This window comes from Thermobia domestica, chromosome 11 (genome assembly GCF_964235325.1).
Source record: "Thermobia domestica chromosome 11, izTheDome1.hap1.1, whole genome shotgun sequence".
Lineage (NCBI taxonomy): Eukaryota > Metazoa > Arthropoda > Insecta > Zygentoma > Lepismatidae > Thermobia > Thermobia domestica.
The window spans coordinates 62869694-62885648 of NC_137464.1; the positions used below are offsets into that span (position 1 = coordinate 62869694).

The 15955-nt window shown below is 34.4% G+C and overlaps 1 protein-coding gene across 1 annotated transcript in view; it reads right to left on the reverse strand.

Moving 5' to 3' along the window:
* Positions 1 to 15955, reverse strand: part of Sec10 (Exocyst complex component Sec10) — a 92780-nt gene that overhangs the window by 26587 nt on the left and 50238 nt on the right. Inside the window, exons 9-14 of the mRNA XM_081730450.1 lie at positions 12980 to 13090; positions 12450 to 12545; positions 8468 to 8627; positions 5641 to 5873; positions 3543 to 3629; positions 1952 to 2054 (exon numbers count right to left, since the gene is read on the reverse strand). Coding sequence (XP_081586576.1) covers positions 1952 to 2054; positions 3543 to 3629; positions 5641 to 5873; positions 8468 to 8627; positions 12450 to 12545; positions 12980 to 13090 — 790 coding nt within the window. The remainder of the gene's footprint in view (positions 1 to 1951; positions 2055 to 3542; positions 3630 to 5640; positions 5874 to 8467; positions 8628 to 12449; positions 12546 to 12979; positions 13091 to 15955) is intronic.

A 15955-nucleotide genomic window follows, 5' to 3' on the forward strand; every position in this document is an offset into this window, starting at 1 on the left:
TAACTAATACTTATTAACTAACTAGAGTAGTTGGGATTATTAGAATGTTAGGTGGTGTGATTGAATTTATGGGAAATTTTTTTTCTTTAGTTCAGTTATTTTTTTCGTTTGGTATGTAGTGAATAGAGTAAGAGTGATGGTTAGTTAGAATCAGTAGTTGATTAATTAGCTGGTAGAAGTTAATAGTAATAGATACCTAGCAAGATTAACAGAATCTATCTATTCATAATTAAATTTGGAATAAAAATACTTTAAAATTATGGTTTAAAATATAAATAAAAAGTTGTGCCAACTTTTTATAGCCGGGAGGGCGATATTTGTTACGTGTGATGAGATCACATTATAAAAAAAAAAAAAAAAAAAAAAAAAAAAGTTATGTCAATGATATCCTAGAAGGTTATGCTTTCAGTACCTACACTTCAGGGTACTAGAGCGCCTCTAGCGGAAATCTCTGAAAACACATACGTTCGAATGAGCTGTAGGTAGATTGAACAGCCATTCGAAACGATATGTCGAACTGGGCATGGTTTAGTCGAAAATTAACGTGATTTAAATTTCAAGAATTATGTGAAAATTGTTAATTGTTATCAAAATATCAACATATTATATTTGTGAGTGTTCTATATTCGATACCGAAATATCTATAATTGGTGTGATAATATAATAATCGTGTTAACAGAGGTTATACGAAACAGTCCTCCTGGAGATATTTGATGGTTGTTCAAAGCATATTTAATTGGGTGAGTGTTATATCTTGATTATTTAATATGTCTCAATATATATTGTTAAATTTTTCCTGCAGTTCAAATATTGAATTCATATTGGAATTATAAGGATTAGGAGGTATTATATTTATTATATATATTAGATTTATTACCGAAAGTTGTATTCTTGTTGTGAAGATTTCATATTTACCAGTCAACTCAGATATATATATTTTGGATTTTCAATTTTATTTATAAATTGTTGATATTTAATTAAAGATTATTCTGTATTGCATATTTAATTTTTCATGAATTTTGTTATAAAATTTATCAAGCTAGAAAAACAGTTACTTTCACTTATCCAAATTACCTTAGTATTTCACAATTTTTTTTAACTTATGAAGATAATAGCACTTTTCTGGTAATATTTAAGCTAGTTCAAGTCTGAAATTCACTGTAAATATAGAATAACTCAAGATAATTCTGCATGGAAATTTTTTAAATGCTTACTTTCAAAATATAGCCAGTATACATAGAAATTACGAATCCCGCATACTAATAATTGTCCTGGTTATTACAACCAGCGGCCCAGGACGGAGCACATAGTGGCACGTTACAAGTTTCTTCTAAGAAAACCAAACTCTGCATTGTTGCTTTTCTGTTTTGGCACTCTCAGTCGATGCAATGTTTCAACGGCCAGAAGAAATATCATTTTCATTTAGCTGGCATCTAATCAGGAAAATGTAAGGTTTCGGACCAGAAATTAGCTTTTAAGATAATGACAACTCTATATTATAGTCCTGCATGTCGCTTACGATTTTTTTTCTTTTTCGTAAGTATGGCTTCCTTTTTTAATTCTAGGCCTATGTCAACACTTTGTGGGTTTTGCCAACTAAGTGTCACTATAAGCACGTTCCATTGTTGAAATGGTGGCATGGTATTACAATACATCTATATTTAGCCTTGTCACACGCTACACTTGCGACCGCGCAACCTGAATATTACTGCAATATTCCAAGGTCGCACGTAAAATTCATCATTATGAAGAACTTCCGTACCAAAACTAGCTTCGCAGGAAAAAAAAAAATTCTTACTTGCTGCATTACGTATAATATTCCATGGCAATTGTGAGATTCAAATTACTACCACTTTTATTCAAATTAAAAATGGGTGTTTATTCCTTCGCACGCTCTGCCGTGTACCGGTACTTAATGTATTTGGCATTAAGTAACAACGAAAATACTTACCGGAGAAGCTAATGTATCTTGATCGGTTTCCGGTTTAAAGTCAGTCTTCTTTTGTTCAGTCTGAAGATAGATCTTCACCCAACCGACGATGGCATTGATTGATCTATAAAGTACAATGAGATATCAACTATACACCAAAACGGAAGGAAGAAAATTTAAAAAAATATATTTTTATTCGTTTCTTCTATTATGAAAGAGCGAAGAGCTGAGAAAATGTAATAATTTGATTTTAACAGAATAATATTTCTGGTTTAACTGTTCCTGATCGTAAAACTTAATCACAGCAGAGGTGTTCGTAGAAAACAGAATACACGGATCATTCAATTCTTTCTTCAAGAAGCAGTCAGTAATTGCTTATGAATGTAAATTTGTACTTACCATTGGACGGCGCTTTTATTATACTGGAAACAATTTTAATATTTATTTAGCATTTTTACCCTGATTACGTTCAAATTTTTGCTCGTGTTATCTTACATCTTCAATTACGTGTATGACGCATTGTAATAATTGTATGCTACCTTGTCAAAGTTGTAATTCGATATATACAAAACCTTCACTGGCATCAATGAAATGAAATGAAATTTTTAAGCTTTATGTCCCACGTTTATGCCAGTTAGGCTAAAGGAGACGGTGATGATGAGATATGAATGAAATGGTGGAATGAAGAAAGTGGGAGGAAACGGGAGAACCCCGAGAAAACCCACGCACACGGTGTTTGTTCACCACAAAGTTCACCTGGCGGAAGCAGGGTTTGAACCCGGAACCCCAAGCACCAGAGGCGAACGCTCTACCACTGAGCCACCGCGCCCCCCTGTCATCAATGAAATAATAAGGAATTAAAGTACATAAACAAATCGTTTACTTCTCGTAGTTACTTCGATACCAGTGAACGACTTGTATATCTCGCATTCTTTCAGCTTCGATTAGCTAACATATAGTTAGGCCTACTATTGCAATGGGGCATGCATGTAACTGAAAAGGATGTAAAACAACACGAGAACGAATCTGAACCTAATCAATACTACTGACGATATTACGTATATATCGAAACTCTGCGCAATGCAAATACATATGTATTCAGTAGTTGGGACGTGAAATTTCCCATCTACTTTCTTTTAGTAATTACTCAGTCAATTCATTGCACAAATTGAACATTCATACTGAAATACATTGATGAGTTTCATTTTGTCAGTATCAATATAAAGATTTTTCAACTTATACAGAAAATATACGGCGTTGACAGCATTTTGCAGATTTTCTATTGATATTTCTTACCTATCTTCACAGTTTCCTAACAAATTTTCTTTCTGGTTATTTCCTAAAAGTGAGTACAGCTAGCGTACTTCAAAGTTAGAACATTTAAATACCTACAGAAATTATCAAGTGATGGTATTTAAAAAAATAATAATAATAAAATAAATAAATAAATAAATAAAATCCATAGGACTCTTGCGTGTGTAGTCATTATTTTAAAATTTGAACAGCTCACATGAAACATTCACTTATTATTTCTATATTAACATCAACCTCTTACTATAATGTTTACGTATTAAAAGTTACGATAAATACAATTTATATCCTCTGAACACACCTGTCTAACCCGGTATCCAATTTCAGTTCTATTTGCTCTAAAAGGTATTTCTTCTTCTGAAGACAATCACCATGCTTCGGAGTTGATCTGAAAAGCATAATGCGAGATATCAATATTTTCTCAAATTTTTACATCATCTAGAAAAACTAAAAAAAGAAAAAATGTATTTGGTAACTAATAATGGATATCACTATTTCGTTTGTTTCTTCTGATTAAAATTCCAAATGCATGTGTTCTCCTCAAGGGATGTCGAACCCTGAACCATGTGCACTAAGTTTAACACCTTTGTATTACGTGTTTTTATTTTTGAACTGCTTTCAATATTCACATCAAAGTATTTCAACCAGGATGTTCGTTCTTCCACAAATTATACTAATAAAAATATGTAAAAAAAAATTAAAAACAGTGAAAAGATACGCAGCTTCGACTCCACTCTTGTCACCAAATTTGTGTTGCTAAGAGAATGAATGATACGTAATTTTGGGTGTGCGTCCCTTTCAGCAGTGAGGCTATATGAGACGTAGATATACAGTTTAATGTGTGATTCAAACCACATGAGCTCACGCCGGAAATCGAACCCGTGTCTCCTACGCCAAAGGCGCGTCGCTAAACACTTAGCCATGAGAGAGCTCGCTACGAGAATGAAGTTGGGGTAGAGTATTTAAATAGTAGTTGAGGTGGATTCGTAAATACTAGTTTGTTGGGTATTGCCAGTTAGTAGGATAATTAAAAGGAAATGAAATGTTGTGGTTAGGTAACTTTGTGTTTTGATAAGTAAGGAAGATGGTTAAAATTCAAGATCAGATATTTCAACTACTAAGATAAGATGAAATTACATCCGATACATGGAATAAATGTAAGTTGTTAATAGAGTCAAGGAACTGGAATTTATATTGCAATAATAAATTCATTTTTATAGTTAATGGCACACAAGTTTGAATTACGAACTTTCATGATGTATGATCGATTACCTGTAAATTTCTATCCACAGATTTCATTAAGGGAACAGGAACAATTATACCACACCAATCTTCCACTTATTCAGTTCTTTAATTTTCAGTTTTACATTCTGTGGTTGTATCCTTTACGTTAGGCTAAAGGAAACATGAACAATGAATTATGACAATGAAATGAATAGTGAAAGAGCACTTACGCCCTAAGCTGGATTTAATCCCGCGATAGACAAGTCTTGTGATCGCCAGCCCATTACCTTCGACCGTTCAACCATGACAGCCGGAGTCAATACTATCTTATTAACATAACAAACTAACAAGACGAAACCGTACTTATTGGCTGTATTACAAACAGTATCATCGTCACAACATTAGATGCAAATAATATCATCGGCAAGACATTATCACAATTGTTCAGGGGGAAAGGGGGAAAGGGCAATACTTTGAGAAATGTAGTATGGATGATTCTAAGCAAACAAAATCATATGAACATAAGTCCAATTCTCGGTTGACAGTATATGTTATCAATCCTATGCTGCTTATTGCTTACCCTGTAGTTAATTTATAGGAGTGAGACACAGCACATTTGAAAGGTGATTTGAATGGACTTTCCAACGGTATGCAACACGTGGCAGTGGTGTCTTTGGAGGGGATTAGGTGCTACCATCCAATTCTCTTACATGATTTTGAAATAATCTTGATTTTTCAAATTTCCCTCAATAACTTCCCTTCCAAAGACACCACTGCCACATGTTGCTTACTATTGGAAAGACCACTCCACCACCTTTCAAATATGCTGTTTCACCTCTGTAAAATAACTACAAGGTGAACAACAAGCAACGTTAAGGTCAAAAATGGTTCACAACCTGTACCTCTCAAACCATTTAGAATATTCATATAAACTTTTCTTTTCTTAGAATTACTCATATTATTATCTTCCAAAGTACTGCCTCTGGCCCTGAAACTACCCTTGTACATACCGATCATTCAGAATCGAGGCATAAATCATGTGCAAATCCATCTCCTCTAAACGAACTACCATGGACATCAATTATATATTATATTTTTTAAAAAAATCCTTTCTCTTTGATCTACTGTTCCACGTAGCTACTCAATGCTAATTTCATCTCCCAAAATATACTTACACTACAAGAGGCAAGAGACTATCACTGAACTGCTTCTCCAATAAGTGAACAATTGCATTGCATTGACGAACAACATCGAAGAAGTAAACCTGAGGATGGCTCTTCGTCTCTGGAATGGGAATGGCTTGAAGTCCTAGCTCAAGAGCATAGTCCACGTGTTCAAGAATCAAATAATGCAAAAGAACTTCGAAGGTCTGCACTGCATTGCCTGCCAGATCCGACTGTCGAGAAAGCTGAAATAAAGTTACTAAAAATTAACTCCTTCATTAATAAAGAGCTTTTCTGTATAGGTATTATACATATACGTATGTAAAAATAAGTTTAAATCGGTTGTTTCCTTGTTTCATTAATACGATGATAAATGCAACCGATAGCGGTGTTCTGAACATAGACACTAGATTTGTACAAGCACACTGGGAGAGTGTATGACTGTTCTGAGAGCGGATTGGGTAGCAATCGGCATGGTACGTTTAAGATCCCGGGTACGAATCTCGATCCAGCCATGCACTTTGTGTATTATTGAATTCACACCAAACCCTATTGAGGGTTTGGTGTGTAAAAGTAAGTTTAAATCGGGTGTTTCCTCCTTTCATTAATAATACTCACTTCTTTTGTTCCGTAATATATTGATACTCAATAAAAGAAATGCGTCGTCATTTTGCAATTTTGAGGCTTAAAATATTATTAGTTTACTAACATTTTTCAATCTTCAGAGGATAAGTACGTACACAAGTTTTGCTTTACGACATTAGCCGCCTGAAAAAACGTTAAAATTTGCCAATCCCCGGAACAGATAACACGTACTCTTTTATTGCATACTATCAATTGCATGTTCAGAGCGTTGAAGAATCTGAAAGTGCATTACAGAGACAGAAGAATAATATACCAACTTTATAGGTACCAGGCAGCTGTTATAGGAACAGACGACAAGGAAGCAAGAATAAGTAAAGGAGTGAGGCAAGGATGTGGACTTTCACCTCTCCTGTTCAACGTCTATATAAAAGAGTCTATGAAAGAATTCTTTGAGAAAAACGAGAAAGGCGTAAAAGTAAACAGTCAAGTTTTCAGCACAATAAGGTTTGCTGATGACATAGCATTGATAGCGGAGAACGATGAGGACTTTCCAACTTGAAGGACCAACTGAAAAAACATGCAACATAAAGATAAATAAGAAGAAAACAAAAGTGATAAAGTGCACAAGAGCAGGACAGAAAGAGCCAAACGTATGGCTAGATGGAGAGAAAATCGAAGACGATAAGACGTATCCCCTATTTAGGATGTCTAATTTCCTCGGGCGGAAGAAGTGAAAAAGACGTAAGTTCCAGAATAGCGCACGCTAAACAAGCATTCAATAGGAAAAGAGGACTACTAACATCAAGAAATGTGTCGCTGGACGTTCGTAAACGATTTATCAAGACACTGGTATGGAGCGTAGCGCTTTACGGATCAGAGACGTGGACATTGACAAAAGCTGAAATATCCAAGCTGGAAGCATTTGAAGTGAACACGTACTAAAGGAAGGACGACAGATCATGAAAATAATAGGAAAAAGAAGAAACAGCATGCTTTTTCCATTTTATTCGGCGCTCCGATTGGATCACCGTGCTGATAGAGGGAAAGGCAGAAGGAAACCCAGAAAGAGGAAGACCAACGATAGAATATCTAGATGCAGTTACGAAGAAGAGGCCTTATCAAAGTATAAAACAGCTCTCCCAAGCGGGTCATTTCAAAGGCCTCCAATGTTGCCCACCAACCTATGGTTGAGTTGAACAACAAGAAGATGATCAATTACACATGTTTTCTCATAATTCTAATTCTTCTTGTACGTCAATACATCGTCTCCACTAAACATATATTTCACATACAATCTCATCAAATATATTACGAAAATATATCTATCATTCCAAAATATCTCCAACGACTTTATTATATATATATATATATATATATATATATATATATATATATATATATATATATATAACAAAAAAAAACAATAACATAAAGAAAGACAATGAATTCCTTTCACATATCCATGACATTTTCCACCCAATACTACATGCTTCCTAGAGCCAATCTTTTCTAACACGACCAAGCACAAAATTCACAGGACGAAGTGAATTGAAAAACTAAAACGATGCTACAATACATTTTTTTTAAATTGATAGAATAAGTAAATAAAAGAGGAGAAAGAAAATGATACACTAACATGATTTTGAAATCTAAAGAAACTTGTTAGATTGTAAATTAAGGTTGTTTTAGTGGGTTTATATATTTAAGCGAAGGAGCTTTTTGAAATAATAGTACAGATATGTGATGGTACATGGATTCTACACATTACAAATGGGGGTACTCCGAAGAATAAATAAATTTAAGTGTAAATGAACATTTATCTTTGAATGTAATACTGATAATGCTTGGCACATATTTGTTGGAAAGGAACAGGACTCATTATAATGTTAATTGATCTATTCCATTTGTCTTAGAATTTATGCTTAACTAATACTTGAAGCATATTAGGCCTAACGCCAGCAGCTCTTATCAGTCTTCATATTTCAAAGCATATACTCTTATCAATGATGTCCAGTAGCAAGAAGAGAATCCTCGGTTCCATTGCCCATTTTAAGTATTACTCTTGTATTTATCTCGACAAAAAAAATTCAAGCAATATCAGATCTTCCAGGAATTCTTGTTCGTTGGGTACCTTGTGTTACATTAAATGCCTACTTGTGATAAAAGGAATTAATATTACGTCAGGTAAAAAGACTGTACTACGACACAATGACATACAATTAAAGTAAAACTTACAAATGTAAATTTAACTTACCACCTCACATCGCCTGAAGGCTATTTTACTCTCTTGTAATAATGCTATCGCAACCTCTTCTGAAAGGAATGTTTCCCCACCGTAATTCTCTATTTGTGCAATGTTAATGTTGGCTCGCGTGCCTATCACAGCTTGAAGATCACGACGCAAATCCTGGAAACTGAAAAATACAAAGTAATCATATATTGTATTTGGAGCACTGAACACATCATGTGAATTAAGAAGAATCTATTTACTCACCTCTCCATTACAAAGGAAAACCAATTTACGATTTTATTCGGTGAGCTCTCACCTTTTTTTCGTGATGAGATTAACAAATTCAAGGTTATCATTACAAGAAGTAAGTGCGTCCTGTTAATACAACGTATCATTGTTAAAACTGTATGTCACTGTTAGGAAAACACACGACGATAGGTACGATCTAATAGTTAATAGTGTATTCTTTTCATGCATACAGTATACACATACATAAATAATCTATTGAAGAAGAAAAAAATTATCACTTATTAGCAACAAGCGACATACGACGTGTGTTCAAAATAAGCCTAACTTTTGCTATAGCATCTTTATTGCTCATTGTATATTTTAAGCACTCTCCCTCTCAAAGTAGTCCCCTATACTGACAATAAATGTTCCCAACGTTTCTTTCATTTTTGGAAAGGCTCCTGAAATGCACTTTCTGGGATGGTGCGCAAGTCTCTTGTCGCATTGTCCTGAATCTTCTCTATGGTTTGGAAATGACGTTCTTTCAAAGCTATTTTAAGTTTGGAAAAGAGGAAAAAAATCTTCTGGGGCTAGGTCCGGAGTATAGAGTGGATGGGGCACAGAAGTGATGTTTTACCAGATAATTGCGGATGAGAAGCGAAGCGTAAGTAGGCACATTAGCACGGTGTACCATCCAAATCTGGCTTTCCCACAATGCAGACCTCTTCCTGCGCACAACATACCTCAACCTGGTGTTCCATGTCCTGGTAAAACTGTGTTTACCATTTGATCACGTGATACAAATTCATGATGAGCAATACCTTTCCAATCAAAAAACACAAACCACATAACATTGATCTTTGATCGACTTTTTTTTTTTTTTTTTTTTTTTTTTAAGGGGAGACCCTGAATGAATTGAAAAGAAATTGAAATGTTTCCGTAAATGTTTTGCCAAATTTGTAGCGAACTTGTAGCTCTTTCATTTTCATTGTACCATTAATCCGACGAACAGCTTGTGTACGTGCTCACTTCACTTCAGTGGCTGCAGCTCAGCGATTAACGATCATAGCGAAACGAGGAAATGGCAGTTTGTTGCCTAAATCTGCCGCTAGGTGTGATCAGTAACCGCAGAGCGCTCTCTCTGCCGGTTGGCACGTTATTTCGTATTTTGTAGCGCCAGAAATACGTTTCCTCAATGTGATTTATCGATTCATATATATATCATCCTTACATAAAAATCTAGTTAAAGAAAAATTAAAGCTTTAGAGTTAATTTTGGGCCATATTTCATTAACTATGCTGTGTAGTGTTTTCTTGCTAATGCTATAGTGAAAAGCTTGAAGAAAGTATGCTTCAGTACCTGTTTCATCTTAGTACGTGAACTGCTTATCATAAGCATCATCTTTTATGTTTACGAACTTTTTTTCGAGTTTCTCAAAAACTACGCATGAGGATTTGCACTCACCAATACCATTGTGTTCAGTTCAATCAGAGTTATCGATTAGTATAAATCTCAAGTTCGGGGTTTTTCTTCATTAAACGTCATAATATTGTAAAAATTGTTTCTTATATGCTAAAAGCACTAAAAACTAGCTTTCACAACAAATTACATTATTATTTATGATTGATGTACGCAACAACGGTATCAATAGTCAATGTAGTCTTCAATCATCATTACCTGCTTTACAATTTCTGTTAAATTGAAATTCAGTGCAACGACTGTGTAGTATATTAGAAAATTGTGTTCCATTTCGTAACTCTCAAAGAAAAGAATTTCTGTCATTTTTAAGTTTTTACGAATACAGGAAGCCCTATTCGACTTCAAATGCTTTTAAAGAACAAGACTCTTGTTCATTAAGATTTGACTCGTCTTCCATCAATTTCGTACATGCAGATTATACAAGATAACGTTTAATTTTGTGATACGAGAGAATTTTCTAGAACAGGACTTCAAGTGATGATTATGTTAGTTGGCGAATCTGCCGAAATTGTGCAGGAAAATTATAGCAGGACGTGAGAAAGTAACAAGTTTAACTAATTATTATCGACATGTGTCAATTTCTATTGTTAAACAAGTGCTTCCTACCATTTCATTTGACTTTAAAACACTATAGGACAACTTTAAACTTTAAATACTATAAAACTAGTTAAACTAGTTAAAAATAAAATGGGTTACTTTTCGTTCTTTTTAGAAACAAAGCAATACGACTATAAGGCTCATTCAATAAACGAAAATTTGTATAAAAAATTCTAATTGTTTGTCTAATGAAGTTTAGCATTCCTTTTAAATATCGAACCTATATGAGACGTGAACTTACAGTTCAAGGTGGAATCGAATCACCGTAATGAATTCAAATTTTAATGTTCTTCCAACGGGAGTCGAACTCAGAATCGTGTTCAACAAAGGTGCATGTGCTGGTCACTAGACCAACTGCAAGAGCCATACGAAAAAGTCTAGAATATGACTGTGATGCTTATGTGTTTGTTATTTTGCAGTGGCGTCCATGCTGCTACGAATGGCATGAATGCGTCGCGCACGGGGCGCTAGGAAAATTATACAATATGGAGTACTCTTTTAGAATTATTTTAAAATGCAGCAGCGAAATGTGATCATCAGAGTTGTTCAATGAAGGCATAAGACCGACAGAAATTCATCGCCGCATAGTAGTTCAAAACGGTGACAGCTGTATGCAACGCAGGATGCGCATTTAGGTTGTTGCGCATCCTAACGCAAGTTTACGGATGGGCTGAGAAGTTTAAACAGGGCATAAGCAATGTTAAAGATTTACTGTGTCCAGGTCGCTCTTGCATTACAGTCACGGAAAGCAACACTGCTAAAGAAGACGACTTAATACGGGAAGACCGGGTGTTACTCTGAATGTGAAATTCCTTCGTGGATGGAAGTAAGCGAGGATCAGCCCATATTTTTCATGACGTAGTACGATTCCAACGTGCGAACGGGTTCCGAAATGTCTGATACCGGAAATGAAAGAGAGACGTATTAATGTGTGCAGGAACCTTTTCAGCTGGTAAGAAGCTGACGATGATGCGTTCCTATATCCTATTAACACTGGACATGAAAGCTGGGTTTATTTCTATGAACCAGAGTGAAAGAGAATAACAATGAAATGACAAATCCTTCGTCTGCCAGTCCGAAAGAAGTGAATGCTTAACAGAGTGCTGAAAAGGTAATGTTAACTTTGTTTTGGGACCGCAAGAAGCCAATTTTGGAACATTACATACCCTGTAATGAAGTGTAAACAGTACGACCTACTCCAACCTTCTGCGCGAAAAACTGAAACCAGCTATTCTGCAGAGACGACGTGGTCTGGTGTTCAATGGTGTGCTTCTACTCTATGACAATGTGAGTCCACATACTGTCAAAGCAACATTGTTTACTATCGTGGACCTACGGTTTGAGTTCTTATTTGCCCGATCTCTTATCTAATATTTTTTATACTTTGGCCCACTTAAAGAAGTACTAAGTGGATTGAAGTTCCAGAGTGACGAGGAAGTCTAATCAGTGGTGTTTGAGAAGTTATGCAAGCGTCCAAAAGACGTTTTTCCCTGTGAAATCAGTGTCCTTGTCAAGCGCGGACGCAGGTGAATTTAAGTAGGAACGGGGAGGGATTACATTAAAAAACAGTAATGTAGTTACTTTACTGCTTGTAATAAATATTCTGCAAAAATATTTTTTCGGTTATTTACTAAATGAGCCTTATTTCTAGTCACTCACAAAGTTTTGAAACATAACGTTGAACAACACATGTGTCACTTACCCGCCAGTCTGAATTTGTTTCTTCTGATGGTTTTTCGATTCATAATATCGTTGTAAGATTGTAGCGCACTTCTCTTTTAATGCTCTTGTCTCCACACTGAAAATAAAATTAATATACTTTAAAATATTAATTTTTTATAATATATTTATTACATAGTTAAGACAAAAATATACAACTACTAATTCTACTTATCAAGTTCTCGAATATCTTGAATTCAATCAGAAATCTTTAAACAAACATTTTTTAAAAATCAAAAGATCCAATACATTTCAATCAAAATTTTTCTTATAAGCCTTACATCTGCAGAACTACATGTAGTGTAGCCAAACCCAAGCGGTCACTTAACTCAGTATGATGTGCTTATTCCGTAAAAAATACGAAAACTCAATTTAGGAGTCGTTCAAAAATTTTACTGCCCCTGAGGCAAAAACTAATTATTGGCCAAGATCGCGATCTTTTAATCCATTTGTGGATCATTCCTAAAATTCTTGTTAAATTATTTATTTCCAAAATATACAGCGCACACATACCTTATATAAGTCTCCAAATATCTCTGGAATATACCACGTGTTAACTTGCTGAGAAACATTGGATCGTTTCCCATGTCAAAATGAGATAGGTCACTTGAAAGTTTCAACGTTCTGTTAAAGATAAATTACTCCAATTAGTAAAATTAAAATCATAAAAACTAATTATCTATAAAAGCAACATTAGCAGTTAGGACTTGCTGAAGTGCCTTTAAATATGAAAGGAAATAATCAGAAATTCTAAATTTCAGTTATTTACTACTAGCATTGCATATAGAAAATAATGCAGACTCATTCCCAAAAACCCAGGTAATGTTACTGGCGTACTACACACTTTATTCTAAAACATTTCGTCAGAAACTGTGTACGAGCGAAGGCCAGAAAGTTCTTACCCCAGCATGATAGAAATACGACAGTAAAGGGAAAATTTGCATAATAACAAGTTGGAATCTCATTAATATGTGTCTTTACAGGTCCAACTGAACCGATGTTACACCCAGAAAACTAGGCAATGGCAGCATGTTGAACAAAATCGAAAACCAAGATATGATTAGGCTCCTTTATATTTAAGGAAAATCGGCACAAACGATGCATGAAGAGATGGTAGCTGTATATGGTGAGGAATGCCCATCTTATGGCATAGTAAAACGCTAGAAGAGTGAGAATTCAAATGTGGCCGCACAAGTCTATAGAATTACTCAAGAGAAAGTCATCCTTCAATGGCTATAGACTCAAGTACTGTGCCAAAAGTTATGAGCACCAGTGCTTGAAGATATACTTATTTTTTTTAGCTGAAAAATAAGCATTAATAATGGGTTCGTTCACAAAATATTATATGATATTCTGCATATGAAGCAGCAAGATGAGTTTTCCAACCGCTGACACTTTGCAAACAACTAGACTAACTAGGAAACCAACGTGCACAAAGCATTTTGGACCTACAAAACGAGGACAAAGATGCTTCTGTAAATAGATTAATGACTATGAATGAATGCTGGGTGTATCTATTTGATTTTGAAACCAAAGAAATGTGAAAACAAAAATTTCATTTTAGCCTTGTTCCCTACCCCTAAAAGGCTAAAATGCAATATTCATCTAGCAAAATCATGTACTCCCATGCGCAAAAAAAAATTGCGCGTATACTGTAACTCACGATTTTTCGCAATTATTTCATTTTCCTTATGTTTATGGGTAAAATTCAGTTATTAGTATGTGGAGATAATAGAAAGCAAACCATCTAAGGTGATATTTCCAAAAAATATAATAAAATAATAAAAATATAAGCAAAAAACAAAATTATGTTCGGTTTTGTGTATACTGGCAATAATGTTTTCGAGGGAATTTTTGGAGCAGCACAGCACGATTCTAGAGGGAATTACAGAATTGGTAACAGAACAGTTGAATCAAGGAACAGGAAAGTGGAGTAAAATATTGCATTTATTGGCTTAAATCTAGGGTGTAAATTGTCTGCCAAATATAAATTAGCTTCTGTAACCAAGATGTTGTGCGGAAATATATAAACAAAGAGAAAAACTGTTGTCTTAAGTTTGGAAGTGACATGCTCTATAGCCATGAGCATTTGTTTCTTAAGAAAAAGATAAACAATAAAAGAAAGTCTGTGTGGTTAAGTGGGTAGAGTGACGGACTAGTAATTCTTATACTGTTTTGACCCCAGATCGAATCCCATCCGATCCTGTTCAATTTTTTTTCTTTACAAAACATTGTAGAAAGTGTATAATTTTTATGTTAATAAGAACCGAAACAATACAATAAAGAAATAACTTTTTGTTTCCTCTGATGACGTATTTATTTAGAATTAGTGTACTATTAGTAATAGCCATTGCTTTCAGTTCATGCTGTTATATAGCTTCTTTTATCATCCTCTTTTCTTGAAAAAAAAAAAAAAAAAAACAAATTTGTCTCCAATAAAGTATGAAAAATATATATATAGACAGAAACAGACATCTTAGTATCAAACGTGATTTATCGTGATGAAATAAACAAGTTTCCCGTTATTAAAAAAGAAAACTATAGAAAATCATTGAATTTGGTCTTTAGGTTTTTAGCATGCTATATATATTCTTTATAAGACTATACTTTATAAGGCAAGATGTGCGATCATTCCCACAAATTTAGCTAGTGGGTGAAAGATGTTTTCGGCACAAATATTTTACAGGTCTAGGTGCATGAAACACCAATACGCCATGGTCTTGACCTTCGTTTATTTCACATTATTATCCGACATATCATAGCAGGTAAAAAGCAGCATCAATTGGCAAGAAAAAGTGCAAGTTGTGGTCTTAGTCTGTTTTTGATGCTCCGGACTCGATCGCCTAGCACGCCCGTCTATACCTTGACTCATACGTCTATCATTCAGTGCAGGCACATATCCAGCTTTACTTTTCGGAGGGGGCCCGACACGAAAGCTCGTAAGCACGTAATTCTAATGTTTCAAAAATATCAATAATAATAATAATAATAATAATAATAATAATAATAATAATAATAATAATAATAATAATAATAATAATAATGCAACAGTTCTGTATTTCTCTTAAACATTTCTTACTTTTCATTTATGAACCGGTCAAACTGCATTCTAACACAAACGAAATCAAAAAAATATTTTCTAGAGACATGTAAGAAAAACTGTCTGCTACGTATATCACATAACAAAAATAGCAAATGGCAATGAGTGTATCGTTCTAATACAGTAATGTTATAAACAGAACGGAAACGAAATTGTAATCCCATTTAAAAGTGTTCTTTAATTCCACCTGGTATCGATGGCATTACGGTATATTCTTACAAGTAACACTTCCCAAGTGTAACACTACGATTTTGATAAAATTTGACAGGCAGATACTACACATAAAATAAACGAATACATGTTTTTTTTTTATTATTTTCTGCGGAAAAACGGTTTTAGGGGGCAAAAGCCCTCACCCAAAATTTTGAAAGTTAACGCCCGAAAGACAA